Source organism: Pipistrellus hanaki (assembly GCF_964339955.1).
Source record: "Pipistrellus hanaki genome assembly, chromosome: 4".
Classification (NCBI taxonomy): domain Eukaryota; kingdom Metazoa; phylum Chordata; class Mammalia; order Chiroptera; family Vespertilionidae; genus Pipistrellus; species Pipistrellus hanaki.
Genome location: NC_140506.1, coordinates 84,033,118 through 84,060,356, shown reverse-complemented (window position 1 = coordinate 84,060,356; position 27,239 = coordinate 84,033,118). Strand labels below are relative to the sequence as shown.

Sequence of the window (27,239 nt, the reverse complement as noted above, 5' to 3'; positions counted from 1 at the left end):
GGGGTTGGCCTTTGGCGGGACAGTCCAGATTTTTAACAATTTGTCCTGCGTCCCGCGGCGTTTTAAAAGAGTCCCGATTTTTGGAAAGATTCTGGTCACCTTAGGTTAGCCCCATACTAGCTGTTGCTGCCTCCTGCTCCCATGGTTGCAAGTATCTGGAAACCTTTAGAACTTAGGAGAAAAAAAGCAAAACTGTGTAGCTGAAGAAAGAAGAGGGAAGGCACAGGTGCATTCCAGAAAGAGCTCCCAGGGTCCTTTGTCTTAAGGATTTTAATGTTTTCTAAAGATGGGAATTTAAGGAGGTCTCAGGGGAGGATCTCAGAATACTCACCAGAGTGCCAGGAATGTCCTTTAATATGCCGATGCATCCAAATGAGTGTACAGAGTCAGGGTTGTGGTCTCTACTGATTGGTCAACACTAGGGTAGAGGGTCATTGGACGTTGCATCTGGTCCTGGTGCAGGCTGTGGTTTTGCTGCTTTTCTAAGCTAGAGCTGAAACATAAATAAACCCTAGTTATCTCAAGTTTGATCAAAACTCTGTCTCTGTGGTCAACAGACCTGAGGCTTTGTTCCTAAGATTATTTGACATTGAACGGAACCTCATTGTCCTGAGGGCTTAAGGAAGTAGCAGTGCAAGGGAGAAGGAGGCAGGTGAGGTGGGGTACTGGAGGAGGCCAATGTGAATCAGCTACCTGTCTCAGTTTCCCCATTTCTCTTGCCAAATAATTTTCCTGGCTTCTTACTATCTTGCATCAAAAGGACCTAAATAGAGAGATATGTCATGTGTGTGGACTGGAAAAGATAGTCTTTTCAACAAAAGGAGCTGGGACAATTGGGTATTCATATGTAAAACATGAATTTCAACCCAGACCTTGCACCGTATAAAATAATTACATACAAAAATTAACTCCAAATGGGTCATAGACCTAAATGTAAGTCTAAAATTATAAATATTCTAGAAGGAAAGGTAGGAGGAAATCTTTGTTAGGCAAAGATTTCTTTGTGTTCAGCAAAGATTTAGATATGATGTCAAACACACAACACATTTTTAAAAATTGGTATGCTGGACCTCATCAAAGAATAGCTCTTAAAAATACATTTTTAAGGGAAGGAAAAGATAAGCCACAGACTAGAAGAACATATTTGCCAAACATACAACTGATTGAGGACTTGTATCCAGAAAATATGTAACATTTTCAGAACTCAATAATAAAAAAAAAAGTTTTTTGATGGGCTTTAGATTTGAGGAGTCCTTCAGCAAAGAAGACATGCTGATAGTGAATGAACACATGGAAAGCTGGTGAATGGGGATCTGGGACTTAAACGCAGACACCTAGCATTCAACACAATTATTCACTTGAGCAGTGGCCGGCAAACTCATCAGTCAACAGAGCCAAATATCAACAATACAACGATTGAAATTTTTTTTGAAAGTCAAATTTTTTAAACTTAAACTTCTTCTAATGCCACCTCTTCAAAATAGACTCGCCCAGGCCGTGGTATTTTGTGGAAGAGCCACACTCAAGGGGCCAAAGAGCTGCATGTGGCTCGTGAGCCGCAGTTTGCTGACCACTGCGCTAGAGAAATGCAAATTAAAACCACAGTAAGATATCACTACACACCTATTAAAGGGTCAAAAAGCCAAAATACTGGCCATTCCCTCTGTGGGTGGGAGTGTACAACCACTTTGGCAAAAAGTTTGATAGTTTCGTACCATTGCACCATTCCACTCTTAACGTGTTTACTCCAGAGAAAAGAAAGTCTATGTCATTGCCAAGACTTTCACAACAATGTTCCTAGCAGCTTTATTAGTAACCTGCCCAAACTGGAAGCAATCCAAATATCCATCCACAGGTGAATGTATAAACAAGTTATGGTGTAATCTGACAATGAAATACTACATAGCAACCAGGAGAAATGAACTTCACACACAACAACAACAACACAGATGAACCTAAAATAAATATGCTGAGTGAAAGAAGCCAGATCAGAAAGAGCATATACAGTCTAGAAAACCCAGGCTAATCTATAGACACAATAAACAGATGAGTGATTGCCTGAAAATGGGGTGAGGAGAGGTTTGCAAAAGGTCATGAGGAAACGTTGGAAAATGACACATGTGTTCACTCTCTTAATTGTGATGGTTTTAATAAAGCTCAGAACTGAACTAATCACTGCAAGCACAAGCAGGCTCAAATGTGCCCGTTTAAAAACCGTGTCCCTCATGTTAACTTATTTAATCCTCCCACCAATAACCCTTTGAGGTAGTTAATATTACTATTGCCATTTTACAGAGGAGGAAACTGAGGCATGAAGAAAAAATGAAAATCTGGTGAATAGGGATCTGGGACTTGAGCCCAGACAGCTGGCATTCAAGAACCCATGCTCTTAACCAACAGATGTTGGTTTCTCTATCTATCTATCTATCTATCTATCTATCTATCTATATAAAAGCCTAGCAACCAACGCAACCGAACGGATTACCAAACAGGCTGTGTGAGGCAACCAGACCAGCAGGGGGTCAGTGAGGAGCGACCAAATGAGCGAACAGCAGGCTGCATGGGCAACCAGGCCCAGAGCAGGGGCAGTTGGGGGCGACCAGGCTGGCAGGGGGAGCAGTAAGGGCAACCAGGCTAGCTTGTGGGGGGAGAGAGTTAGGGGTGACCAGGCCAGCAAGGAGTGGAGGCAGTTAGGGGCGACTAGGCCTGCAGGTGGGGCAGTTAAGGGCAATCAGGCAGGCAGGCAGGTAAGCAGTTAAGAGCCAGTGGTCCTGGATTGTGAGAAAGATGTCCAACTGCCAGTTTAGGCCCAATCCCCAGGATAGGGCCTAAACTGGCAGTAGTACATTCCCTGAGGGGTCCTGGATTGGAGAGGGTTCAGGCTGGTCTGAGGGGACCCCCCACCCCCATGCACAAATTTCATGCACTGGGCCTCTAGTATATACTCTATATAAAAGGCTAATATGTAAAGTATCCCCTTGGGAATTCTACAGGGAGACTGGGAGTTCAATCACTTGCTATATGTGTGCTGACCACCAGGGGGTGACGCAGTACAAAGGAAGGCTTCAGCTGGGCTGGCAGCTGGCAGCCAGGGAAGATCAATGCCCCATGTGGCCCTGAAAGCCTGCCAGGCCTAAGGACCCTACCCGTGGCACTGGGCCTCTAGTATAATAATAAAATGGAACTTCATTTCTCATCTCAATTATCTATTAAGTACATGCGGTGTATAGCCTTTTGTTAGTTATTTTTGCTGGATAAGGGAAGAGGTAGAAAATTGTCTAATTTTTTGTGGTTGATTTCATTGGGGAAGGGAGAGGGGGAGATAGAAACATCAATGATGAGAATCATTGATTGGCTGGCTGCCTTCTGCACACCCCAGACTGGGGATCAAGTCTGCAACACAGGCATGTGGTCTTTTTTTTTTTTTAATATATTTTTTATTGATTTTATACAGAGAGGAAGGGAGAGAGATAGAGAGTTAGAAACATCGATGAGAGAGTCATCGATCAGCTGCCTCTTGCACACCCCCCACCGGGGATATGCCCGCAACCAAGGCACATGCCCTTGACCGGAATCGAACCCGGGACCCTTCAGTCCCCAAGCCGACGCTCTATCCATTGAGCCAAACCGGTCCCGGCAAGGCATGTGGTCTTGACTGGAATCAAACCTGGGACCTATCAACTCACAGGCCAACACTCTATCTACTGAACCAAACCAGCTAGGGCTCTAACATCTTTTTCTTCCTATTTCCTGACTACTTTCTTCATAGATAGGGGAACGGCGCCATCTAGTGGTGAAATGCAAAAGCCACAGATTCCTCCTGTGCACTTAGTTTTCACCACCTGTGTTAAAATGCTCCTGTCCTGCTTAATCAGCATCTAGTTTAACTAGTTTGCCCCATGTGCTAGCCTTGTTTCCTCCACCAACCTGCCACGTGATCTGGGGCAACTTTCTCTGTGTAGGCTCAGTCCCCCAACTGTAAATAAGAGTGCAGGAAATCATTTCTGCAACAGTCACTTACAACCCTACAAACTGTACCGGCAGACTTTGTTTTATTGCTCTTCACTTTATTGTGCTTGACAGGTGTTACATTTTTTCTCCGATTGAAGACAAACAAGATTACGAGTCATTGTATTCTGGAACTGAACCTGCAGTACATATCTCAGAGCTAGGCCTGTATTAGAGCTCTATTCTCTGGATGTTCTGTGCTTGGTGTTTTGCATGAGGTAAATTATTTTATCTCCACAGCAACTTCACAAGGCAAATGTTTTCATTATCCCATTTTTAAAGCAAAAAGAGGCTGGGGACATGAAGGGTCTTGCCCAGTGTTTTCAGCTTATAAGGATTGGTTGGAGTCAAAATTTAAATAAGAGTCACCTGATTTCAGAGCTCCATAAACTCCTATGTAATCTACCCTCACCCATCTCACCCATCCCCACCATGTAAGTCTGCAAGTCTTTCGTTTTATACAGCTCCTCAGATCTCCTTTCTATCTGCTAGATGGGATGCTGCCTGATTAGCAAATCATTGAATAAAGCTGTGATCCCAGAGAAAGAAGACACCTACTAAGAAGGGCTCCTGGTGGCTAACTGGGTGTAAGGTTCCAGCTGAGAGGTGTGTGACACAGAAGCAAGACACGGAATCCAGGCCATTAAAAGGGGGGGAGGTTTTAATCTGTGCTCCCGGAGAAGCTCGCTGGTCCGAGGGTGGGCCAGGGAAATTCGCGCCAAAAAGCGGCATAGGTACTTCTTTTATACAGCTGTTAAGTGAGGGGAGGGTGGAGGGCATGAGAGGTGTAGAATTCCTGCCTCGGGCCAGGGGTCTAGGAAGGCCCTAGGAAGGTGCCAGCTAGCCAGCTATCTTTGTCACCATCCACCTTGCAGATGCTTGCATCGGCTCTGGTCCCCCCTCCCCTCCCTTCGCCCCCTGCCTCGACCTAACACTGGGCTCAAGTTTTAAGAAACAGCCATTTCTGCACAGGGGTCTCACACAAACTGCACTTCTGGGAGAAGCCTTGCACTGATCTACCTGCATTGGTAAGCAAGCCAGGGGTCTCTGCACTGGCTGGCCTACATTGTTTCTGCCATCTGAGTCAGCCCATATAAAGAAGCAATAGAACTGAGGCTTTCCTCATCCCATTAGAGCTGAGAGTTCCAACCAATCAGAGTGGCTCTATTCTGACCAATCAAACTTGGGGTCCTCAAACTTTTTAAAGTGGGGGCCAGATCACGGTCCCTCAGAGAGCTGGAGGGCCGGACTATATGAACTACTAATTCCTACTGTAACACCTCGGCTGCGCTCACTGCCCAAAAAACCTGGCGGGCCGGATCAGACTCCTCTGCGGGCCGCATGTGGCCCGCGGGCCGTAGTTTGAAGACCTCTGCGTGAAGCTTTGGATCCCTCATTTGCAGAGGACTGACCAATCAGGAAGTAGGGGTGGAGACCTCTGTCTATATAAGCCAGCTTCCCTCTGATTTTGGAATCCCGAAAATCACTTTTCTTTTTCACTTGAGACTGGGGTTTGCATTTCCCCAGTGGAGCTGAAACATGAGCTGTCTCTCACTGCAGCATAGCAGACTGGCACAAGCCAGAGCTGACTGCACTGCACAGAACAGACCCCTGAGGAGCAGAGCAGAGCTCTCTAGCCAGAGAGGGATTTGTGTGCTGCTTTCAAAGCCTTGCTTTGTATTACAATAGAATTGAGCTGTTTTGCATTGAATAAGTTTGCTTCTTCACCACATCCCCAAACTGGGGATTCCCATTGGTGTGAAGTTGGTGCCAAAGACCATTGGTTGACAAAGCCAATAAGATTTTTAAAGTTGACTCAGCTGATGTTTGTGGGTTTTTTTAAACCAACAATGGGACCAAGTGGCATATGCCCCTCCTGCTGTGATACTTACTAGTAGAGCATGTTATTTGTCTTCTGCCAAAAACTTTCAACCTGAATCTGATCTCGAGGGGTGGGGGAATCAAATAAAGATTATGGGATATTCTATAAAACAATTGGCCTGAACTGTTCAAATTTATTAACCTCACAAAGACAAAACATGTGGCAGGGGAGGGGAGGGAATGGCAGGAAGGAGGGCTGTACTGGATTAGAGGAGACTAATGACACATTGGCTAGTAATTTTTCACCAATGGCAAATTTCTTGGTTATCAAGGAGGTATGAAGGTCATGTAAGATCACGCCTTTGTTCCTGGGAGATGCATGCTTAAGTATTTGATATTTGCAGCAGTTCCAATGCGCAGAGTAATAAATCAGCCCTAGGCTTCCTGCACAAGGTTCGCGCGTGCGCACTGCTCTTTCTGACGCAGCAGGAGGCTGAGAGCCACGAGCCGGAAGTACGCAAAAGGGGTTCCGGCGTCGCGCAGGTTCCGGCGACTAAGGCGGCGAAATGGAGGAGACGCCGCACAGTGAGCGCGCGGGAGGGGCGCGGGTGGCGGGGCTGAAAGACATGGGCCGCTCTAACTGTGATTCTGTCTCCGCGTAGACTGTCCCGGCACCGGCAGCGCCCAGGCCGGCCGAGGGACGGCATGCCAAGGGTGCCCCAACCAGCGGCTGTGCGCCTCAGGCGCCGGCGAGGCTCCAGACCCTGGTAAGGAAGGGGCAAGCTCTGCACGGAACGTAAAAGGCGTGAGCCGGAAGAGGCGGGGCTTATGGCGAAACTGGGCGGGGTATGTGGGCGTGGCTTAAGGGATGCGTTGCAGGTACAGGGCCAGAGGAGGCGGGGCTTGGTGAAGTCTGTGGGGTGGGGGGGGAGGCGACGAGGGGCGGGACTTGAGGAATCAATGACAGAGGCAGGGCCCGAGGGGCAGGGCCTTTAAAAGGCCAGGAGCAAGGAAAGGGGCCGGCTGCAGTGGAGCCTAAGGTTCAGTGACTTTCCTGAAGTCAGAAGGAGTCTTGAGAAGGGCAGAACATGGGGGAAGTTGGCTGAGTTGAGGGGTGTGGCCAGAAGTTTGAGTGACAGTGACTGGTCTGGAGGAGGCCACCTGCAATGGGATATACGCAGGGGTCTTCAAACTACGGCCCGCGGGCCACATGCGGCCCGCAGAGGAGTCTGATCCGGCCCGCCAGGTTTTTTGGGCAGTGAGTGCAGCCGAGGTGTTACAGTAGGAATTAGTAGTTCATATAGTCCTGCCCTCCAGCTCTCTGAGGGACCGTGATCTGGCCCCCACTTTAAAAAGTTTGAGGACCCCTGGATAGGCTATAATCTCTTAAGTCAGGGAGTTTGGGTTTAAATCCTGGCGCCCTCAGCTACTTTCTTTGGTCAGAATTTCTTTTTTTTGAGGAGCGATTCTTCCATTCATTAAACAGAAATATGTATTAATCGCCTCCTAAGCACAGAGCTCTGTGATGGGTGGCTGGTATAGCAGATTTTAGGTTTTAGTAGGGGGGACCCACAGTAACCAAGCAAGCAGGCAGTAAGTCATCACAGCGATAAGCACTAAGGGGGTCACATTGGAGAGTGGAGAGGACTCTGGAACCTAAAAGGCAGGAAGCTGGGAGAAGAATTTTGAAGGAGCTCAGAGAGAGACTTGGGTTTGATTTTTAGTTCCCTCAAAAACAGTATTTACCTTGAGTCTTAATCTTCCTGGGCCTCTATTTCCTCATCAGTAATGGGGGAGAAAATTAGTTACCTCACAGTGTTGTTTGAAGGGTTTGAAAGAAGGTGAAATCCTGAAAGCACAGCACATGTCTAATACGTGATAGTCGTCAGTGACGAGTACTTATCAAGTGCCTGCTGTTTGTCAGTTTTCTCAACCTGGGCACTTATTGACTCTGGGAGCTGACAGTTCTGTGTGGTGAGGGCTGTCCTCAGCATTGTCGGGCATTTAGCAGTATCCCTGACCTCTGCCTACTACACGCTAGTAGCACCCCTTCCTTGTGACAACTAAAAATGTCAGCATTGCCAGATGTCCCCTGGAAGATTTTGCCCCCCAGTTTGAGAATCATTACTACACTCATGCACCAAATAATAATATTTGGATCAACCATAGATTGCATATGTGACAGTGGTCCCATGAGATTATAAGGGAGCTGAAAAATTCCTATCACCAGTTAGTCACTATCCTAACTTTATAGTGCAAAGTGTTCCTCAGATGTTTCTGGTGATGCTAGTGTGAATAAACCTGTCATATAAAGGTACAGCACATATAATTACATATGGCACATAATACGTGATAATAAACTATTACGTTAATTAGCTTATATATTTACTGCTTATATTATACTTATTTTAAATGTATTCTGTCTACTTAATAAGAGTTTTCTGTAAAATAGTATGCTGTGTTACACACATCTCATGTTTATCCTTTGAATATATCATCTTCTCTTGTGCTTGATTTAATCTTGTGCTGTTTCATACAGTAATATGCTCTTTAGTCTTGTAATCTAGGAGCAATGGGCCATATCGTATAGCCTAAGTTTATAATAGGCTCTGCCATCTGGGTTTGTGTGAGTGTACTCTACGATGATTGCGGGGCAAAATCGCCTAATGACGTTTCTCAGAACGTTTCCCTGTTGGTAAGTGGTGTATGACTGTATATTCATAGCTCTGGTATGAAGCCGGGAATAAAGTAGTGAACACTCCAGGACAGAGTCTCACCCTCGTGGAGCTTATAGTATAGTAAGATATGACAACTAAGTAAATCAATAAGTAAGAAAATGTCAGATGTGATAATAGCCCTATTTTCTTTGTACCACGTATTACTAGCGTTGACTGGGTGGTATTTCACACAAAATCCCTCCTAGCCCATTGGAAGAGTGACATTTGGGATTTAGTTGGAGGATGTCATCACCTGAATTGCTCTCTTTGCAGCCATAGAGGAAATCAAAGAGAAAATGAAGACCGTGAAACACAAAATCTTGGTGTTGTCTGGGAAAGGCGGCGTTGGGAAAAGCACGTTCAGCGCCCACCTTGCTCACGCCCTAGCAGAGGATGAAAACACACAGGTAGGGGAAAACTGGGGAGAGGCCCTGTCTGAGGGTTCATGATGGCTTGTGGAGAACTGGTTCCTTAGACTAAGCCAAATTGGCTTCTTTGATACCTGCAGGGAAGATGAGGAACCACATAGCAGTCAAGCAATGAAAGCTTTCATTGGATGCTCTTGTTGTGAAAGGTTAACAGGTGTACATTTCTCTTGGCATGCTGGCTATTTATTAAATCAAGTTCAGAATTCTTTCTCATGATTAACCCCTTTCTGCCTTTTTCTAGGCCAGTGGTCTACAAACTATAGCTCATGGCCAAAACAAGCTGATCTCTTGTCTTTTTATGGCCTGTGAGTTAAGAATGATTTTTACATTCATAAATAGTTGCTTTTATTTTATTCTTTATTATTGTTATTATTTTGTTATTTGGGGTTTATTTTGGCTTGTTTTTATTATTACCTTTTAATCCTCACCTGAAGATATGTTGCTGTTGTTTTTCTTGATTTTTAGTGAGAGAGAGAGGGAGGGTGAGAGAGAAAGAGAGAGAGAAATATCAGTGTGAGAGAGAAACATCAATAGTTGCCTCCCCTATGCACGCCCCAACCAGAGATTAAACCCATGACCTAGGTATGTGCCCTGACTGGGAACTGAATCCACAACCTTTTGGTGTACCAGACAGTGCTCCAATCAACCGAGCCACCTGCCAGAGCTGTTTGTTTTTAAATGGTTGCTTTTAAATCTCTCTAAAAGCCTAAGAGACCATTACGACTGGCTGACCAAATGACTGGTTGCTATGATGTGCACTGACAACCAGGGGGAGCTGCCCCTTGGTGGTCAGTGTGCTCCCACAGCCAACCTCTCATGGTCCTCCCCCCCTGGCCAGCTGCCCTGATGGCCCTGATCACCAGCCAGGCCAAGGAACTGCACCCATGCATGAATTCATATACCAGGCCTCTAGTTGTTACATAAGTGCCTACATAATATCCTTAATTTTGCCCACAAAACTTAAAATGTTTTCTGTTTGGCCCTTGAAAAAAAACATTTGCCATGCTCTATATATTTCACAAAACAAAAACTTCATCAAACCTCAAAAAAAAAAAAAAAATTTTTCCAATTCCTGTAGTGGGCCTCAAACATATACCCTCTGCTGCTCTCTGGATTTCAGCCTTTATAAAAAGTACATTGGGGCAAGGAATAAAAAAATACTTTTTACCAAAAGGTCAAATGGAAATTGCAGTACCTGTGATTTTTAAAATACGTTAGGTTATTCATTGGTACTCATGGTCATTTTGCATTGACCTTAGAAAATGTCCCAATATTCACTTTATCATTTTATATTTAATAAAACCATAACAATTGTGTTTTTTTAGTTTAGTTTAGTTTTGTTTTAACACAGGTCACATTCTAAAATGACCTGTTGTTTCCAAAATGAAATTTTGCCCAAAATCCCAGTGAAAGAAACCTGCGAGAGTGGCATGGGGACTCTAAAACCCAGCCCCCGCCGTGTTGACCCCTGAAATGAGAGACCTTGTGAGAGCTTATGAATTGGCACTGTGTGCGCTCTGGGTTAGAGAACTTGCTGGTCACTATTTCAGTTGCGAACTAAATGCTGCTTTCTCCATCAGAGCACTTTCCGGGCCTGCAAAAGAGCTCTGTAACGTAGAAACCATCTTACTTTGTTTGAAAGCCATTCCCCGCCATTTCAGTTCTTTCCATGGTCTTTGAGTGTACCTTTTTTCATGCATTGTTTTACTTCTGAACATTCCTTTTTTAACATTCTGAATATTGAAAGTTATTTTTATATACAAGGGTTAACACTTTCACTTCAATTTTCTTTTCTTACTTGTTGACAAATGGCCCTTTACTTTCGTTTGACTTTTTTAGAAAGTAAGATAGTTCTAGAGGGACTGTAGAGGTATATTTATTATTGACATTTCAAAACTGCCACATGTTGCTTATTATATTTTAAAACTCTAAAAGCTGGATAAATTTCACTACTTTCTATTTGTATGAAATAAACCATTCTACCCCAGAGAGCAATAGCACCCTAAGACCTTACTATAATAAAGGCTTTATTTCCTATACACACACACACACACCAAAAAAAACCCACCAATAAAGCCAGCTACAGTGGGCAAGGGGATCAAGCCACCATTCTGATATGCCCTCAACATACAAGCACATACACACACGCAGTGGCCCCCCAGACACCTCACCAGTATCTAAGAACTCCAGAAATACATTTTTTTAAAGTCATTGGATTACAAAATTAGAGTTTGCTTCAGGAGTTGGCAAACATTTCATGTCAAGAGTCAGATGGCAAATATTTTAGGCTTTGCCAGCCATACAGTTTCTGTAGCAGCTATTCAGTCTGCCCTTAAACATGAAAGCAGCTATCAACAACCTGTATACCACAAGCATGACTGTGTTCTAATAAAACTTTATTTTTACTGAAATTTGAATTTCACATAATTTTTACAACATGACAAAAGTATTCTTTTGATTTTTATTTTTCCAAACCTCTAAAAATGTGATAATCATTTTAACTTGCGGGCTGTATGAAAACAGGTGGCAGGCTGGATTTGGCCCCCAGGGTGCAGTTTGCTGGGCTCTGGCTTGTTTTTTACACCAGCAGCACCTGTGCTGGCTGGGGAAGAACTTCTTTGGAGGACTGGAACCTTGGGCAGGGCACAGCCTTCCTGAGGCAGTGAAGTGGCTGGACTACGCCATCTGTGAAGCTCCATGTTCCTGTCACTCATTAGGGCTCTGAATTCTGCCTTATCCCTCATTTCTGTTCCGATCATTTTGTATCCCATGGAGCTGCTGTCACTGGCCTATGTACGTGGCTGACGTGGGCTTCTCTAGGATCTGGTGTCTGCCATCAAGATGTTCTCTAGGGATTTGGGGAAAAGGATTGATGACTGGCTTGAGGAAGGTGGCTTCAGGACTGTGATGGCGACTGATAGATGGGGGAGGGGAAACTAAGGCACAGAGGTGGGACCAGGGCAGACATGGAGAGGCAGGCAGTCTGGGGGACTGCTCCGAGGAAGGGGGCCAGGCTGAGGCTGAGCCAGACCTGTGCTTTAGGAACACCAGGTGACAGCCAGCGAGTGTGTGGTTGAGTACCATGAATGGGCAAAGCCATGTCTCCAGGAGGCCCCAAGGGTCCAAACTAGGGCAGGAATTGGAGCAAATGGCAGGGAACAAATGAGGGCAAAGTTGGGGAGACAGAGCAGAACCTCCCAACTTTTGGAGGAGAGAGGAGTTGGAACTCTACTAGTAGTTGAGCATTTGGGGTGCATCTAGCGTGGTGGCCAAGAGCACAGGCCCTGGCGTCACCCAGCCCCACCCACACCACTACTATGACCTCGGGTAGGTAAAATGGACTCAGGCTGAGTGAGATGATACTTGTAAACGTGAAGTGCTTAACAGGGTACCTGACATATAGTAAGTGCTCAATGAGCGTCCTTGATAGCAGTCATCATTATTACTTTATTCCACTAACTGAAATAGGGGTGGTGATGAAATTTTTCCTTCAGTGATAATGATTTATAGCTTACCCAAACAGTGCTGAGCAGATTCAAAACATATTTGTCAGGTCGTTCTTCTATCAGTCACCAATCTCTTGCAAATTTGTATGGTCCAGTTGGCTAGCCAAGAAGTCTGTTTTCTCACGGTCCAGGTTACCCAGAGTAATCGTGGCTTTTTGAAGCTGCCGGGCACATTCTTCTCAGCTCTCTGGAGGTGGGCTTTCGCCGGGCCAGTTACAAGTAACCACTTGTGACTCAACAGCTGTGCACATAGAATTGCACTTCCATATAATTATGTTCAGAAATCCCCACTGCACACACGTCTAGACTTTGCAGTCTCCTGAAGGAAAGCACACCATCCGGTATGGAAATAGGGCTAGATAAGTGAATTTCTTTATGCAGCTGTGCTTTTTAAAAAACATCAGTACTTGGGAAAGTGTATCACTTTGCAAAAGGTGCCCCGTGTGGGCATAGAGTAGATGCTCAGTGTGTCTCGTAGATCACACTCCACCCACACACATACCTCCCTGCCCTGAATTCACCTGCCCTGAGCAAGGCTGTTCGTGTCTGCGCTCAAGGCAGGCAGGTATCTGACAACTCCTTTGCAAAAGGCCTTGCATCAGGAGGCAGCAGAACTGGGAAGCTCCTGGCCAATCACAGACTGGGAAATGTGTAAGTTGTGGTGAAGGGAGGCGGGGGAGCCCAGCCTCTGACATCAAAAGCTCTCACGCCATCATTCCACCGCAAGTCACCAACTTCCCTGAATCACCACTTCATCATCTTGCTTTGTGCTCTAAAAGATGACGTTGACCATTAAAAGGTCCACGCTAGGTGCTTTAGGCCTGTTGAGTTTCTAGGCCCATCTGTGGGGTTTGTAGACTCTGAAGCTAGAAGGGCCCTACCAATCTCCCAGAACACTTGTTTCACAGATCAAGGTGTGTCATTCTGTTGCACTCCTTGCTTAGTCCAGCAGAGGGCGCCTGAGGCAAACGGCTGATGTAAGAAAAGCTTTCCTGCCCAGGGTCTGAGAGCAGGTGAGGAAGTAGGTTGTTGGAAGCAAGAAGCGAATCTGGGGCAAGTTAAAAGTTACCCTGAGATGCTGCACTTTGAATGCAACCCACTAGAGCTTTCAAGATGAATATTAGCCGCCTTTCAGCGTTCCTGAAGGCGGGTTCAGACCTCTTATGCCTCAGGGAAAGCAGGGCGTTTGGTGTGGAAGGAGTCATCCTGGCTGTGCTTACACTAGCAAAGAGGTGTCCTAGATTTCCTCCTTAATTTCAGTGTCTTTTCTGGAAGCTGAGGCTAGCACTAGCCTCGGAATCATAGGGAATCGGGGTTTGGTCAGAGCTCAGCTCCTTGCCAGGCCCCCTGAGGTAGTGGAGAGAGCCCTGACTTTGGAGTCAGAGACCTTTATTTAGGTCTCAGCTCTGTCCTGGCTCATTGAACAGGTCATGGGGCCCCCTGAACCTTAGTTTCCTCTTCCGTAAAGCAGAGTTAATGATCCCACCCCCAGGCACATGGTCAGGGCCAAGTAAACAGTGCCAAACCTGAATTTCCCCGTGACCTGACAACGGGGCCACAGGAGCACCTCGAGCCGGGCCAGTCTGGGCGGGAGGGAGGGAGTCTGTGCTGAGCACTTTGCCCAGTTCTCTTTGGGAGTCTTGGACTGTGTCTCCGTGGCTGGAAGGTAAGTGCTGTAACTCTTCCTCGTGAGGTTCTCCTTGGTCCATGTTTGACCCAGTTTCTTTGCTCTTCTCCCCTCCCTCCTTTTCCTCTAACCCTGTCCCCTCCCAGCTGTGTGTGTCCGGAGGATTGTATTTTCAGTTATGTCACAGCTCTGGTCTCTTCTTGTCCCCAGGTTGCTCTTCTAGACATTGATATATGTGGGCCGTCCATTCCCAAGATTATGGGATTGGAAGGAGAGCAGGTAAGAGCTATGTTATAAAATATAGGGGAGTGGTCTCTTACACAAACTCCTGTGCTGAGCGACTCAGCCTGAACGAAGGACTAGCACAGCCCACACAGGTTTCCATGGACGTGGTAAAACCAGATAAACATTTGCTGATCCATCTTTTTACTTCAACAATAACTGTGAATTGAGCCGGGTGTGTGTGGGGGGGATTATTTATAAAGTTCATCTAAACCATTAAAGAAGTGTTGGTTTCCATGCCATCTCAGAGGGGAAGGGAAACAGCAAGTAAAATGCAGAAGTAAGACACAGAAAAGTAGCTCACTGGGAAAACCAGACCAGCTTTGGCTGGGGGCTTGTACCCTGGAAGCGAGGGAATGTTTCTGCCCTGTGGTTACCTCTGGGGAACTGAGACTGTGAAGTGGGAGAGTGATGTGGGGTGGGGGCGGGGCCGCAGTGGTCTGAGCAGGTGCTAGTCTCTCCCTTTGGAGCTGCAAGAAGCAATCCCAGGAGGGTTCCCTCCCCGGGGCAATTCTTTGATTCTGGGAGTGTCAAAAATGGTGCATTCGTACTTAAGTGCAGCACTGTTCTGTGTGCTGGGACCCAGGGTGAGCAAGGCAGATACAGACCCGTGCCCTCGTGGGAAGGGACAGACGGACAGACGATAGGTAATAGAAAACTAAAGCAGGGTGAGGAGGCAGACAGCATGGAGCAGGGCAGGCGCGGGAGCTGCTCTTTGGGGAGGTTCTCTGTTTTTTTAATTGGATAAGTAGGAATGAATTTTTCTATTTATATATGAATAGTATACTAGTATACTATTATATGTATCTGTTATATATATATATATATATATATATATATATATATATATATATTATTTTTAGAGAGAGGGGGTGAAGAGGGAAAAAAAGAGAGAGAGAGAGACATTGATGAGAGAGAGAGAGAGAGACAGACAGACAGACATTGATGTGAGAGTGAAACATCAGTGGGCTGCCTCCTGCACACCCTCTATCGGGGATCAAGCCTTCAACCCCTGTATGTGCCCTGACCAGGCATTGAACCAGCAATTTTTCAGTGCATAGGATCACACTCGAACTGACAGAGCCACACCAGCCAGGGCACAAATGGTTTTGTTGTGTTGTTTTTAATGAGACTTCCAAGCTGGACACAAAGGACCACATGTTTGCACTTTTATGACTGTCTGAAACAGGCAATGTGCAGAGACAGAGCAGATCTGTGGTCACCTAGTTCTGGAGGGGAGTGTCAGGACTGGGGGCGACGGGAGAGGTGCAGGGTATCCTCTAAGGTTGATTGTGGTGGTGGATGTACGATCGTGTGACTATCCTGAAAGCCAGTGAACTGTGCCCTTTCAGTAGGTGCATTGTATGCTATAGAGCTGTTTCAGAAAGTAAGTCTTCATTAAGAAAAGCAGACTTTCCGTTTTGGCTCCTGCGCTGCTCTAACGGCTAAGATTGACATGTAAGCTTGTCATGTAGGCGGCATTGGGAGTTGCTTAAGTTCTAGCTTCTTAGCAGATGGTGCGAAGTTGAGCCCTGGCTATTGGTGAACTCCCATGATGGAGAGTCCATCTTGAATTCCCCCGGGAGCGTCTCCCTGACACCCTCCTCCCAGTGCTTGCTCCCCGGGGACAGCAGGCCCCAGCGGACGCTCAGGCCACGCGCAGGGCGGTGCTGTGTCACCTGGCTCACTCAGTACTTTCTTCACTTCCGGTCTTTGAGGGGCAACCCCACTGCTCTACAGTCACTGCATTTTCTCAGTAACCCACAAGCAATTTCTGTCACTCTTTAAAAATACCTCAGACCCCAAATTATGTTTGACTTGGATAACCGATTCCCTGACTAGATGGCTACGCAGTTTCAAAACAGCCCAAGTTGTTGGGGAAAAAGATATTGAATTATCGCTTTCATTAACCACATCCCCCCCCCCCCCCCCCCCCCCGGCTGTTCACTTCCTATTGAGCATTAAGTAGTGGCATTTTAGATTAATTCTATTTTGTAAAACTGTCTTCTTGCCGCGTAAAATGTGTCTGCATGACGTGTGACCAGGGTGTGGGATTTACAAGTGACTCATGCCCGTGTTCACACAGGTGCACCAGAGTGGCTCGGGCTGGTCTCCAGTGGTGAGTGCTCACGTTTTTGCCTTCTTTTCAACGGAGTGGGGATGGATTAGGTATGCATAGTGGGTATGTGGTGGCTGGCGACACTGATCTCAGCCCGCCTGCGAATCAGTCAGCAAGCATTTCCCTGGGCACGTTTCTAGCGCAGGGCCTCCATGTAAGACCAGGGCTTGGCAGACCGCTTCTGTAGAGTCAGACAGTGAACATTTTCTATTTGTGGGCCACACACTCTCCATGATTGTAGCTCACAGGCAGTGATATGTAAATGAGTGACCATGGCTGTATTCCAGTGAAAGTTCATGTACAAAAGCAGCTGGTGGCCAGGTTTGGCCCAAGGGCCACAGCCTCAGCCAGTTGAGGACATGATGCTCATTATTTCAGCCAAGTCGCCTGTTGTGGCTGAGGGCCAGTGATACCTCTTTCAATCCCACCCATACGGTAACCTTCTCCCCCTCAAAACGATTTGAGGATTCAAAGAGTGAATGTACTCATAGATCACAGTAATATTACCCCCAAACGGTTTTTTTCAGCCAGACGAGACTTAGGGAAGTGCCTTGTGCTGTGGCTTTAAGGAAAATGTTTCTTGCCTCATCTTCTCCAGTTCCTGGAAGACAACCTGGGGGTGATGTCAGTGGGTTTCTTACTCAGCAGCCCCGACGACGCTGTCATCTGGCGAGGACCCAAGAAGAACGGTTTGTGCCCCGTTTCTGTCCGTCGCTCTCTCTGGCAGGACTGCTGGGGCTCCCTAAGTGTTCAGTTGCCCCTGCCGTCACTGGTTGAAGAAATACCAGTTTTTGTTTTACAGTTTTTAATACCTATTGTGGGGGATTTTCCTCCTGAAAACCTATATAACCCTGAGTTTATCCATATTAATGTGGTGTTGTAGTGGCTTGTGTCAGAGAGAGAAGTGTCTGAACTGAAATCAGTACCAGCCTGAGTGGGCACTGAGGCTTAGGCAGAGTCCTCAGGCTCGGCACTGGGCCATTTGGGGCCGTGGTAGTTAGGGGACGGGTGGGCAGTGCTCTACCCCACGGATGCCAGGGGCAGCCTGGCCTCTGCGCTGGATGCCAGCAGCACCCCCTCCCTCGACGTGGCAGCCACCAGTGTCTCCAGGCATTTGCAGATGCCATGACTGAGGGTCTGCACGGGAGGGTCACAGACTGTTTCTGGGGAGCCCAGCCCAGCCTGGGGAAAGGGGCCTGGCCTCAGTGTGGTCCCTCCTCGCAGGCATGATCAAGCAGTTCCTCCGCGATGTGGACTGGGGAGAGGTCGACTACCTCATCGTGGACACCCCACCCGGGACGTCGGACGAGCACCTCTCGGTGGTCCAGTACCTGGCCGCCGCGCGCATCGATGGGGCCGTGATCATCACCACCCCCCAGGTGAGCGGTGCGGAGGAGCTGGGTGGGAGCTGCGCCGCCAGAAGCTTTCTTCCTCGCAGGCCCTGAGACCTACCTGGTCTACCAAGGGCCCTTCGGGACGAGCAGCCCTGCTTTGTCTCTGCAGAAACCCTGTTTATCTTTGGCCCGGGCATTTGCGTCTGACAAGTAAGCATTTTTTTTTTTTGTCCAGTAGAGGTTCAAAAATGCCTTTTTAATTTCCTCTCACAAAGCCAGCGAGAGCGATGGTGCTGTTACAATTCAGATTGTCCGCCATGGTCACCTCCCCCTTACCACTCATGCATCAAGTCGGCAGTCTGCAGGGCCCCCTCACTCACATTGCAGGACAGTTTGGAGCTCTCCCCAGTTTTCTGCAGCACCAGCCCTGGGTGTAGTCGGGGATTTCTGGGGAAGCTGCTGTGGGCCTTGCCAGCTCCTCGTGTACCAGTCACAGAGGCTGTGCCACGGGGCTGTGAGGAACCCACACTGGGTAAGTCCGGCCAGCAGCACGTGCATCCGGCCTGGGCTGTGCTTTATCATTGTGGCTGGTCTTAGGGTCCCAAGAAACCAACAGCTGGTTCTCTTCAGTTATGCTTCTCCCAGTAATCTTCCCCACGCCTAAGGAAGCAGGATATAGAGGCTTGGCCTGCCTCTGAATCAGGCAGCCCGGCTCCATCCTTCACCACTCCTTCGCTGAGCAGTCACTCCATGCAGGCCCCGGGCCAGGCACCGGGACAGTGAAACATACCGGCCCTCCCTCACGGCCCATGTGGTCACCGAGGAACATGGACGCTGTGCATATGGGCACACGCAGGCTGCTGTCAGTGGTGTGACGGATTCATGTCTTCGGATCCCTCTGGTTCCCTGTGCAGGGAGATGTCGGGGCATGTGGAGGAGCAAGACACTGCTTGGGTGGCTAGCGGCCACCTGGGCACTGGCCTGGGTGGAGGTGGAGAGAAGATGGATTGCTCCCAATGTAATTACTAGAAGGAAACAGTCTGGATGGAATGCACCACCCGGGATGTTGATGGTGGGGAAGGTTTTCCGTGTGTGGAGGCAAAGGGCCTATGAGAAGTCCCTGTACTTTCCGCTCAGGTTTGCTGTGAACATAAAGCTGCTCTAAAAGGAACTTATATTAGCAGAAGCCTAGTTGGCCCAAAGATGGCTTCTCCATGCCACATCTGTGTGAATGGAAACACGGAGTCCCTGAGGGTTCAAGAAGAGGAGACACACCAACAGGTGCTGGCCCATCCCCAGGAAGCCATGGGGAGCGGGCATGCGCCACACGCGTGCCCTTTGTATAGAGCCTCTCTGGAGAATGTCACTTCGGGCTGTGGACACTCTTTCTCAGAGCCCTTCACACCGGGACCGGCAGGCTTTGAATTACAGGATATCCCGGAGAGAACCAGAGGCGCAATGAGATGCACAAAGTCAGAGCCAGTTTACGTTCTAGCTACATGCCTGCACCCCAGCCTCACAGAGGCCTAGAGCCAAATGTGTGCCTCTGAAGAATGGATGACTAGAGCTGTGATCCTTTGGGAGCCGTGACTGTTAGTCACACGTGCCTGCAGGGGTCCTCAAACTTTTTAAAGTGGGGGCCAGATCACGGTCCCTTAGAGAGCTGGAGGGCCAGACTATATGAACTACTAATTCCTACTGTAACACCTCGGCTGCGCTCACTGCCCAAAAAACCTGGCGGGCCGGATCAGACTCCTCTGCGGGCCGCATGTGGCCCGCGGGCCGTAGTTTGAAGACCCCTGTGCTAAGGAGTAGCCACACTTGACAACAGCGAGTGAAGACATGTGTCTGCAATAACATTAACCGGGGAGCGGGGAGGATACTAAGCAATGATCATACCCAGTATCCACACTGTGAAGTATACGTGCAGAGTTCAGAAATGAACTTTAAGGGATCCAAAGATCTTATTTTATTTCTGTCTGCAAAGTTCTTTGTGTTCATAATAATCTAGATCAGAGGTTAGCAAATGTTTTCTGCGAAGGCCCGGATAGTACATATGTTAGCCTTTAGGGATCATGTGGTCCTTGTCATAGCCACTCAGCTGTACCACGTAGGGTGGAAGCTACTGGAGATGGTATGTAAATAACGGGCATGGCTGGGTTTCCGAAGAACTTGGCAAAAACAGGCAGCTAGCCAGATTTCGCCACAGGCCTAGTTCCCCATCCCCTGAACTAAAAAATAGTGCACACTTCAGCTCAGCATAGTATGTTGAAAAGAAAGTAAACATTGGGACATGCTAGTTCGGGAGGTGGAGAAGGGTGTAGGGGGATACATGGTGATGGAAGGACACCTGACTGTGGTGGTGCTCATACAGAACAGTGTAGAAATGATGTGTTGTGGAATTGCACACCTGAACCTGTATAATTCTGTCACTTCATAAATCCAATAAAAAGGGGGGGGAAAGAGATATGCTAAAAGGTCACTTTTCTGCAGATTCATTATATATTTGATGTTTGGCTGTTCGGGTTCATCCTTTTTGGGTTTTGTGGGAATGAAGAGTGCCTGGACAGGGCTTAGCACATGGTTGGCACTAAGTAAATATTCTTTGGATAAACGGCTCACATCCCTAAGCTTTCTGAGGGCGATCCACTGCATTGCAGCCGGCCCTCGACCTCACACATTCTCTTTCTTGTACTTGTACTTTGAAACAACTGGTCTTTTGAACCGTGGCAGGAGGTGTCCCTGCAGGATGTCCGGAAAGAAATCAGCTTCTGCCACAAGGTGAAGCTGCCCATCATCGGGGTGGTGGAGAACATGAGCGGCTTCGTCTGCCCCAAGTGCAAGGTAAGTGCTGACCAACCCTGTGTGCAGGTCTCTGAATCCGGTTGCTTTCCCCGTTTCCAGAAGTGGGATCACAGTGACCGTTCTGTACTGCTGGTTGAATGAAAAGTCTTTGGTAGTTAGTGTTTCATGTTAGAATGGATGTTTTTGAAAAGTTTCTTTAAAATGTGTTCCTGTGTTGTGATCCTGAAACAAAATTATGATTCTTCCCCATTTACTTGGCTCACAGAAGGAGTCTCAGATATTCCCGCCCACCACGGGGGGCGCAGAGGCCATGTGCCAGGACCTGAAGATCCCGCTCCTTGGCAAAGTGCCGCTGGACCCGCACATAGGTGGGTGAGTCTCCGCACCCAGTTCCGTCACTGAGTGGGGCCTTCATACACCGGGGCCCAGCCCCCGGACCACCTCCAGGAGCTCCGCCTGCAGCAGAGAGGGGCAGTGAACCAGGCGGGCGGGGGGCCAGGGGAGCAGGCAGACCTCAGGGAGGAGGGCTGGTTGAGGTGGGGCTGGAGGAGCGGAGGAGAGATTGGTCAGGGCGATGCCAGTGCAGGGAGGGCACTAGGAAATGAACAAAGGGACCTTTACGGGACAGTTCTGGGACCTGTGCTTCCCAGACCTGGTTCTGCTGCCGGAACTCCGGCAGGCTTCCCGAGCTGCTTCCATGTGTTCCCACGGGAGCTCCACCTCTGTGGCTCCTCCCCTCGCTCAGGTTTCCCTGTCCTGTGGGGGAGTCGAGGAAATGACAGTTCCAGATTGGCCTCACCACGTTCCACTGAGATTGGGGAGCAGCTGTGGGTGGGGAATTACTGAGCCTGCTTCTCCAATGGTACTTAGCATCTGGGGGCAGGGCCAAAAACACCAACCACAGGGGTCTAGGCAGGAATGGGGTGGGCAGACAGATGGAGGAGGCAAGAAGGCCTCGCAGGATATAGAAGCCACTGGGCAGGCCCTCTGTGTTTGCTCACCGGACACTGGGATGACATGAGGTCCTAGAGACAACCTGTGTGTCCGCAGGAGGACATCGGGTGGACAGCCTTATGAAAGATCAGCAGACAGGTGGAATGACCTTCAGGATGCGAGTATCCATGGAAAAAGCAGTGGGCAGAACATGTGTGTCATAAGCTGCCATTCTTTTTTTTAAGTATATGGGTGTGTGTGTGTACATACCTGCCACATTTAGATGCACATACAATTTCCAGAAAGACATCTGAAACACTGATAGCCTCCCCTTTTATGGTACATTTTGTATCCCATACTTTTTCTCCATGTGCATTTATGATCTTTTTACTCAAAAGAACTAAGTAATCTTTGAAAACTCAGTTCCTGGGCCCACCCAGGGGCTGCTGAATCTGTCCTGTGTGGGGCCCTGGAACCTGCATTGCCACACCACCCAGAGGAATTGTAGGCACTCACGGAACACCCTTGGCCAGGGGAAGGCCCCTGTGGATGGAGGGAGGCCCCCGCCATCTTTCTTGGCATTGTTCATTACGAATGCAGCAGGTTCAGGAGCTTCCTACTGTCACAGGCACAGAACGAGCCCCAAGGCCATGTTACCACTTTGTTTTCTTCAAGGATTTAATTCCCTTTCACTTGTTTCCTTAAGGGAAGAGTTGTGATGAAGGACGGTCTTTTTTGATTGACGCGCCGAATTCACCAGCTACGTTAGCCTACAGAAGTATAATTCAAAGTAAGTATTTATGTGAGCTTTGTGAATCCAGGTGGCTGTGGGGCCAGGAGGCGACATAAATGAGCAAACTGGGCTGGGTGTGAGGAGAACCCATGTAGGATCATAAGTGGTCACTGCCACGCAGCCTCGGCTGGGCATTCAGGCCAGTGGGTCTGGGATGACCCGGAGAGTGCCTCCCTCAACCCAGGGACCCGGAGTCTATGAGAAACCTTTCAGTACGTCAGTGTCTGGGCTGAGTCATAGTTTAAAAGACACAATGAGGGGGATTTTATGGCAAAGGAAATGCATCTCAGTAAAACTGTAAAAAGAAAATTAAGAAGAAAAGACACAAAGCCTAGTGAGCCACACCAAACTCACGTGCAGCTCCAGTTCCCAGCCGGCAGCCAAGGCGACAGCCGTCGAAGGCCCCCAGGCCTGGTCTGTGCGGGAGCTTTCTGCCCAGTGCAGTGGTGTTGGGGGAAGTAACATCACTCCCGGGCTCTGAAGGATGAACCGAGGACGGGCCTCCCGCGGGCAGTGTGTGGTGTTCAGGTCACGGAAGATTCGGGGCATCAACAGAGATGGGGCTTTTTAGGGAGTTCGGCATCTGGGGATGCCACTCCAGCCTGGAAGCACCCAGGCTGGCACAGGCAGGGCTGCCCGGGGCACTGAGGAGCTGCCAGTGTTTCTCTGCCTGCCGCCTTGTTTTCCAGGAATCCAGGAGTATTGTAGTCTCCAGCAGCCAAAAGAAGAAAGGACCTCGTTAGCTCCTGAAACACAGGGGGACATGGACGCAGGCAGCACGGCCAGTGTGTCCTGACCGCTCGGGCACAAGTGGGCTCAGGGAAAGAGGGACCAGACTCTGGTGTGAAGTCACTTTTGCGGACACTTTAATCACCTGATACTTGTACAGTTTTCTTTAGATCACATGGAAAGGGCGTTCTTTACAAATGTGCCGTTTAAAAAATAAAAGCGTCTCCTCAAACGTCTCTGCTTCACTGAAAACCCATGGCTTGTTGGTCGGGAATGGCTGCTTGAGCTTGCTTGACTGCAGAACCGCTCATCTCACTATTGCTGCCTCTGGAGATATGCCTGAAAGGGAAGCAGAGGGGTGATGCATGGCTTCGGTGCAGAGCCCGCGGTCACGGTGTGAGTAGTAGTCCAGTTACTCTCCAGATTGGGGAAAAGGAACATCGATGGAGCCTCAAGCCAGGGCTTGTTCCGAGGTTAGCATCGATGCAGCTGCCTGTGGTCAGAACACCCCTGAGATCACCCACTAAACCAAACTGGGGTCTGTGTCTACCCTGTTTAGTCAGTCACCTGACATTACCCCAGTAACTTCTGGTGCTATACAAGACATTTCACAGGAAAGACAGCTGTGAACTCTAGAATCATGGACAAGAGAGGCTCCCTTTGAGATGCACAGGAATGGAGACAGCTGAGGGACGAGTAAATTCCTGTTTTCCATCTTATCCGAGTATAAGTGGTACGTGGGCAAATTCCCTTGTTCTTTCCCCTGCTCCCCTTCATGCCTGCATATGGTTGGATTTGTACATGTCCAATGTGAGGAGAGCGGGACTCCAGTAAAGGGTGATGAAGTCACAAAGCCCAGGGATGCCCCGGGCACAGGCTGGTTCCCCTACCTGGCTGTGCCCCTGGCCGCTCAGGGCACTGGGATAGGCAGCCCAGGCCACGGGCACAGCCAAGCTCAGGGGAGCTGCACTTCCCACAAGCCTCCAGCCCCGGTCCAGACCCCTGCCTTGATCCCACCTCTCACCTAACACTTGTGGATCTCCAGCCCTTCGAGGCCAGGTTTCTCAGAGTCACGTGGGCAGGCCTGCAAGGGAAAGGCAGCATGGCGTTCGGTCCCACCTGTGCGGGCCCGATTCCCACTTGAGCCCAGGGCAAACCCCCATGTGCCAAGAGCACACAGTAGCGCTGTGAACATTTAACACAGTTCACACCACTTCAGGATGAGCCTGGTCACGTTTATTTCACTGCACTTATATGTGAGGTTAGAAAAATGTGTGTGCTTCTAAATTGTATCGTTTTTAAAATCACTGAAGACTAACGATGATAGTCACAGAAGGATAAATACTGTTTAAGGTCCCTGGAGTCATCATATTCATAGGAACAGAAAGTCAGATAGTGATTTCCAGGGGCTGGGAGTCAGGCAACAGGGAGTTTCTGTTTAATGGGCAGAGTTTCAGTTTAGGAAGATGGAAGGTTCTGGATGGAGATGGATGGTGGTTGGGGATGGATGGTCACACAACAATGTAAATGTTCTAGATGACACTGAACTGTACACTTGAAAAGAGTTAAAATGGCCCTGACCAGCATTTCTCAGTGGTTAGAGTGTCAGCCTGCTCACTGAAGGGTCACGGATTCGATTCCCCGTCAAGGGCACATACCTGGGTTGCTGTTCGGGAGTCGGCGGGAGGCAACCAGTCGATGTGTGTCTGTCTCTCTCCCTTTATCCCCCCTTCTTTTCCTCCCTCCCACTCTCTGAAAAAGCAATGAAAAAATACCCTCAGGTGAAGATTAAAAACAAATAAATAACTTGTTAAAATGGTAAATTTTTATGTTGTGTATTTTCACCGCAATGTTAAAAACTAACAGTGTCAGCAGGCCCCCCTCTCATGAGCTTCAGTCACTCACACTCACCGTCTGGAACACTGTCTGGGACAGAAAGCTGGCTGCGGCTTTGCTGATGTCACTCTCGCCTCCCATCTTACAAAGGATGTAGCCATACAGGTTAGCGGCCTGGAGGGAGATCCCCGCTATCACGAGGGCCTGTGCTCAGACAAAGAAAGGTCAGGCTTCTGAGCTTACATGGAAATGTTCCTCCCACACCCTGTAGCGGTAGCTCTGGCTGCACCTAACATAGCCACCGACCTTTACCAGCACCTCCTGGACACCTTTTAGTCAACGACCTGAGAAGTCGGTGCCATTATCATCCCAGAGACACAAAAGTTGCCCAAAGTCCAGGAGCTGATGTAAGGCCAGACCAGGACCCAAACTCCCGAGTCCACACCTTGAATCATGGTGTTGCTTGTATATGTATGGATATTTTGTTTTCTCAGCAAATGAAATGGGTCATGGCAACAAAATACAGTAACTCTGAAATAACACTTCAGAACTCGGAGGCTAGCTTATTCCCACATGGGGAGGGTTCCCTGTCCAAGGTAGGATGTCATAGGCGTTTTCAGTAACTCCTCTATTAGCAGCATTTTTCGTGCACCAAAGATGGAGGCAACCAAAATAGCCATCAATGGATGGAGGGATAAATAAAATGTGGCCTATCCATACAATGGAATACTATTCAGCTCCAGCATGGATAAACCTTGAAAATGCTACGTTCTGTGAAAGAAGTCAGTCCCAAAAGACCACATATTGCATGATTCCACTTACAGGAAATGTTCAGAATAGACAAACCTATAGAAACAAAGATGAGGGGGTGTCGGGCTGTGTGAACAGGGGCATTGGGAGGGAGTGATGGCTGAAGGCTGCAGGGTGTCTGCGGGTGATGAAAAACCCTGAAAGTGATTGTGGTGATGGTTGCACACTTGAATACATGGAAGCCATTGAATTATACACATTATATAGGTGGGCTGTATGGTGTGTGAATTATCTCAATACAGCGCATTCAATCAATCTATCAATAAATAACAATCCACTCCTGGGACCCCTGGTTCTGTGCAGATGTCAAAGCAATGTCAGGGTCAGGAGTTGCCTTACCAGCCACTTTAGCTTCAAAGAAAACAAGGTGCTGAAGAAGAACACAATCCAAATAATCGGGCAAATAATGAGGCCAAGCCAGAAGATGCGGGCTTCTGCTTCGGTGGCGGTGATATTATTAGGAGAGACCTGTGTGGGAAAGGGAGTCATGCCATCATTTTCACTGATTTTACATGTGCTTCTGCTGCGCGCTGGTTAGGGCAGGGTTAGAGCTGCCCAGAGCCCGAAAGGAACCATGGACACTTCCCACAGCCGCTCTTCCCGTGCTGGTTCACCTCGTCATGGAGAATACCTTTCTGGCTTCAAAGATCCAGTGGCTTTTCCCATCTTCATCAACCTGGTTCCACCAGCGGAGGCCCACCATGAGCCTCCCAGTTACGTTCTGAGGAAAAGGGACAAAATGATGATCAGTGCACCTTGGGCAAAGGGCAGGTCGTCACCTGTTTATTGGCGAATAAAACAAAAGGTAAACTTGTACTGGGAGCAGAGAGGAGGGGAACTGGACTGTGGTGGTTTCTCAGTGTTCGAGGCTTCTAATTTTTAATTAAGCTTACCGTAAAAAGTGACAGACTCCCCAAATATATATACCCACAGTAGGTAGAACATTCAAATCTCTGTATATTATATGTAAACTTTATTAAAAATCAAAGCCATATGGAGTTGTCATCTCACATAGCACATATTTGCAACAGTTGATATCCTGAAGCCCTTTACCCAACACTAAACAATGTATTTTTCCCTCTAATTTTAAGTGAGGCTGACTCCGTATTCCTAAGAATGTACCAGCAGTTCCAGTCAGAGAATCTCTTCGCTCAAAGGGGCCACCTGCATCTGGACAGTCACCATCCGGGCGCAGCCCACGTGTCCCGGGAGCAGGGGAGCAGCGGCAACAGAGGGAGGCTCACCTTCACAGACCAGAAGTCGAAGGAGAGGAGGAGGAGCACGGTGACGAAGCAGCCCACAAAGCTCCTGCTGAACCAGTCGCAGCCCACGTAAGTGACGATGGCGCTCACTCGGAAAAATAGGTGGAAGAAGGTGGCCAGGGGGTGCCTAAGAAAGAACACAGGGGGCCCCTCACTCCATCGTGTCTGCCTTCCCACACTCTCCCTGGCACGTTTCAAACTCAGGCAGGCTGCAGCTCCAGGGGCAGTC

The 27,239-nt window shown here is 48.4% G+C and overlaps 2 protein-coding genes across 3 annotated transcripts in view; one reads left to right on the top strand and one right to left on the bottom strand.

The window, feature by feature from the left end:
• Nucleotides 1-6,328: 6,328 nt before the first annotated feature.
• On the top strand, nt 6,329-23,338 carry NUBP1 (NUBP iron-sulfur cluster assembly factor 1, cytosolic). Its single transcript, XM_084881150.1, has 11 exons — nt 6,329-6,414; nt 6,492-6,596; nt 8,820-8,953; nt 14,318-14,386; nt 16,476-16,508; nt 17,107-17,197; nt 17,733-17,887; nt 20,576-20,686; nt 20,913-21,015; nt 22,287-22,370; nt 23,063-23,338. The coding sequence occupies exons 1-11, from the start codon at nt 6,396-6,398 to the stop codon at nt 23,167-23,169; spliced, it is 1,011 nt and encodes a 336-aa protein (XP_084737276.1). The 5' UTR covers nt 6,329-6,395; the 3' UTR covers nt 23,170-23,338.
• Nucleotides 23,223-27,239, bottom strand: part of TVP23A (trans-golgi network vesicle protein 23 homolog A) — a 25,937-nt gene continuing 21,920 nt past the window's right edge. For both annotated transcript variants that reach the window (XM_084881175.1, XM_084881176.1), the window contains exons 3-8: nt 26,993-27,137; nt 26,380-26,469; nt 26,088-26,216; nt 25,014-25,142; nt 24,127-24,186; nt 23,223-23,441 (exon numbers count right to left, since the gene is read on the bottom strand). In XM_084881175.1, the coding sequence (XP_084737301.1) occupies nt 24,127-24,186; nt 25,014-25,142; nt 26,088-26,216; nt 26,380-26,469; nt 26,993-27,137 (553 nt within the window). In that variant the 3' untranslated portion in view covers nt 23,223-23,441. The remainder of the gene's footprint in view (nt 23,442-24,126; nt 24,187-25,013; nt 25,143-26,087; nt 26,217-26,379; nt 26,470-26,992; nt 27,138-27,239) is intronic.

What these genes read in the sequence shown, in the direction of transcription:
- NUBP1 (XM_084881150.1), top strand. An exon ending in CGGCGAGGCTCCAGACCCTG is followed by an intron (nt 6,597 to 8,819) that starts GTAAGGAAGGGG and finishes CTCTCTTTGCAG; the next exon opens with CCATAGAGGAAATCAAAGAG. An exon ending in TGGGATTGGAAGGAGAGCAG is followed by an intron (nt 14,387 to 16,475) that starts GTAAGAGCTATG and finishes GTGTTCACACAG; the next exon opens with GTGCACCAGAGTGGCTCGGG.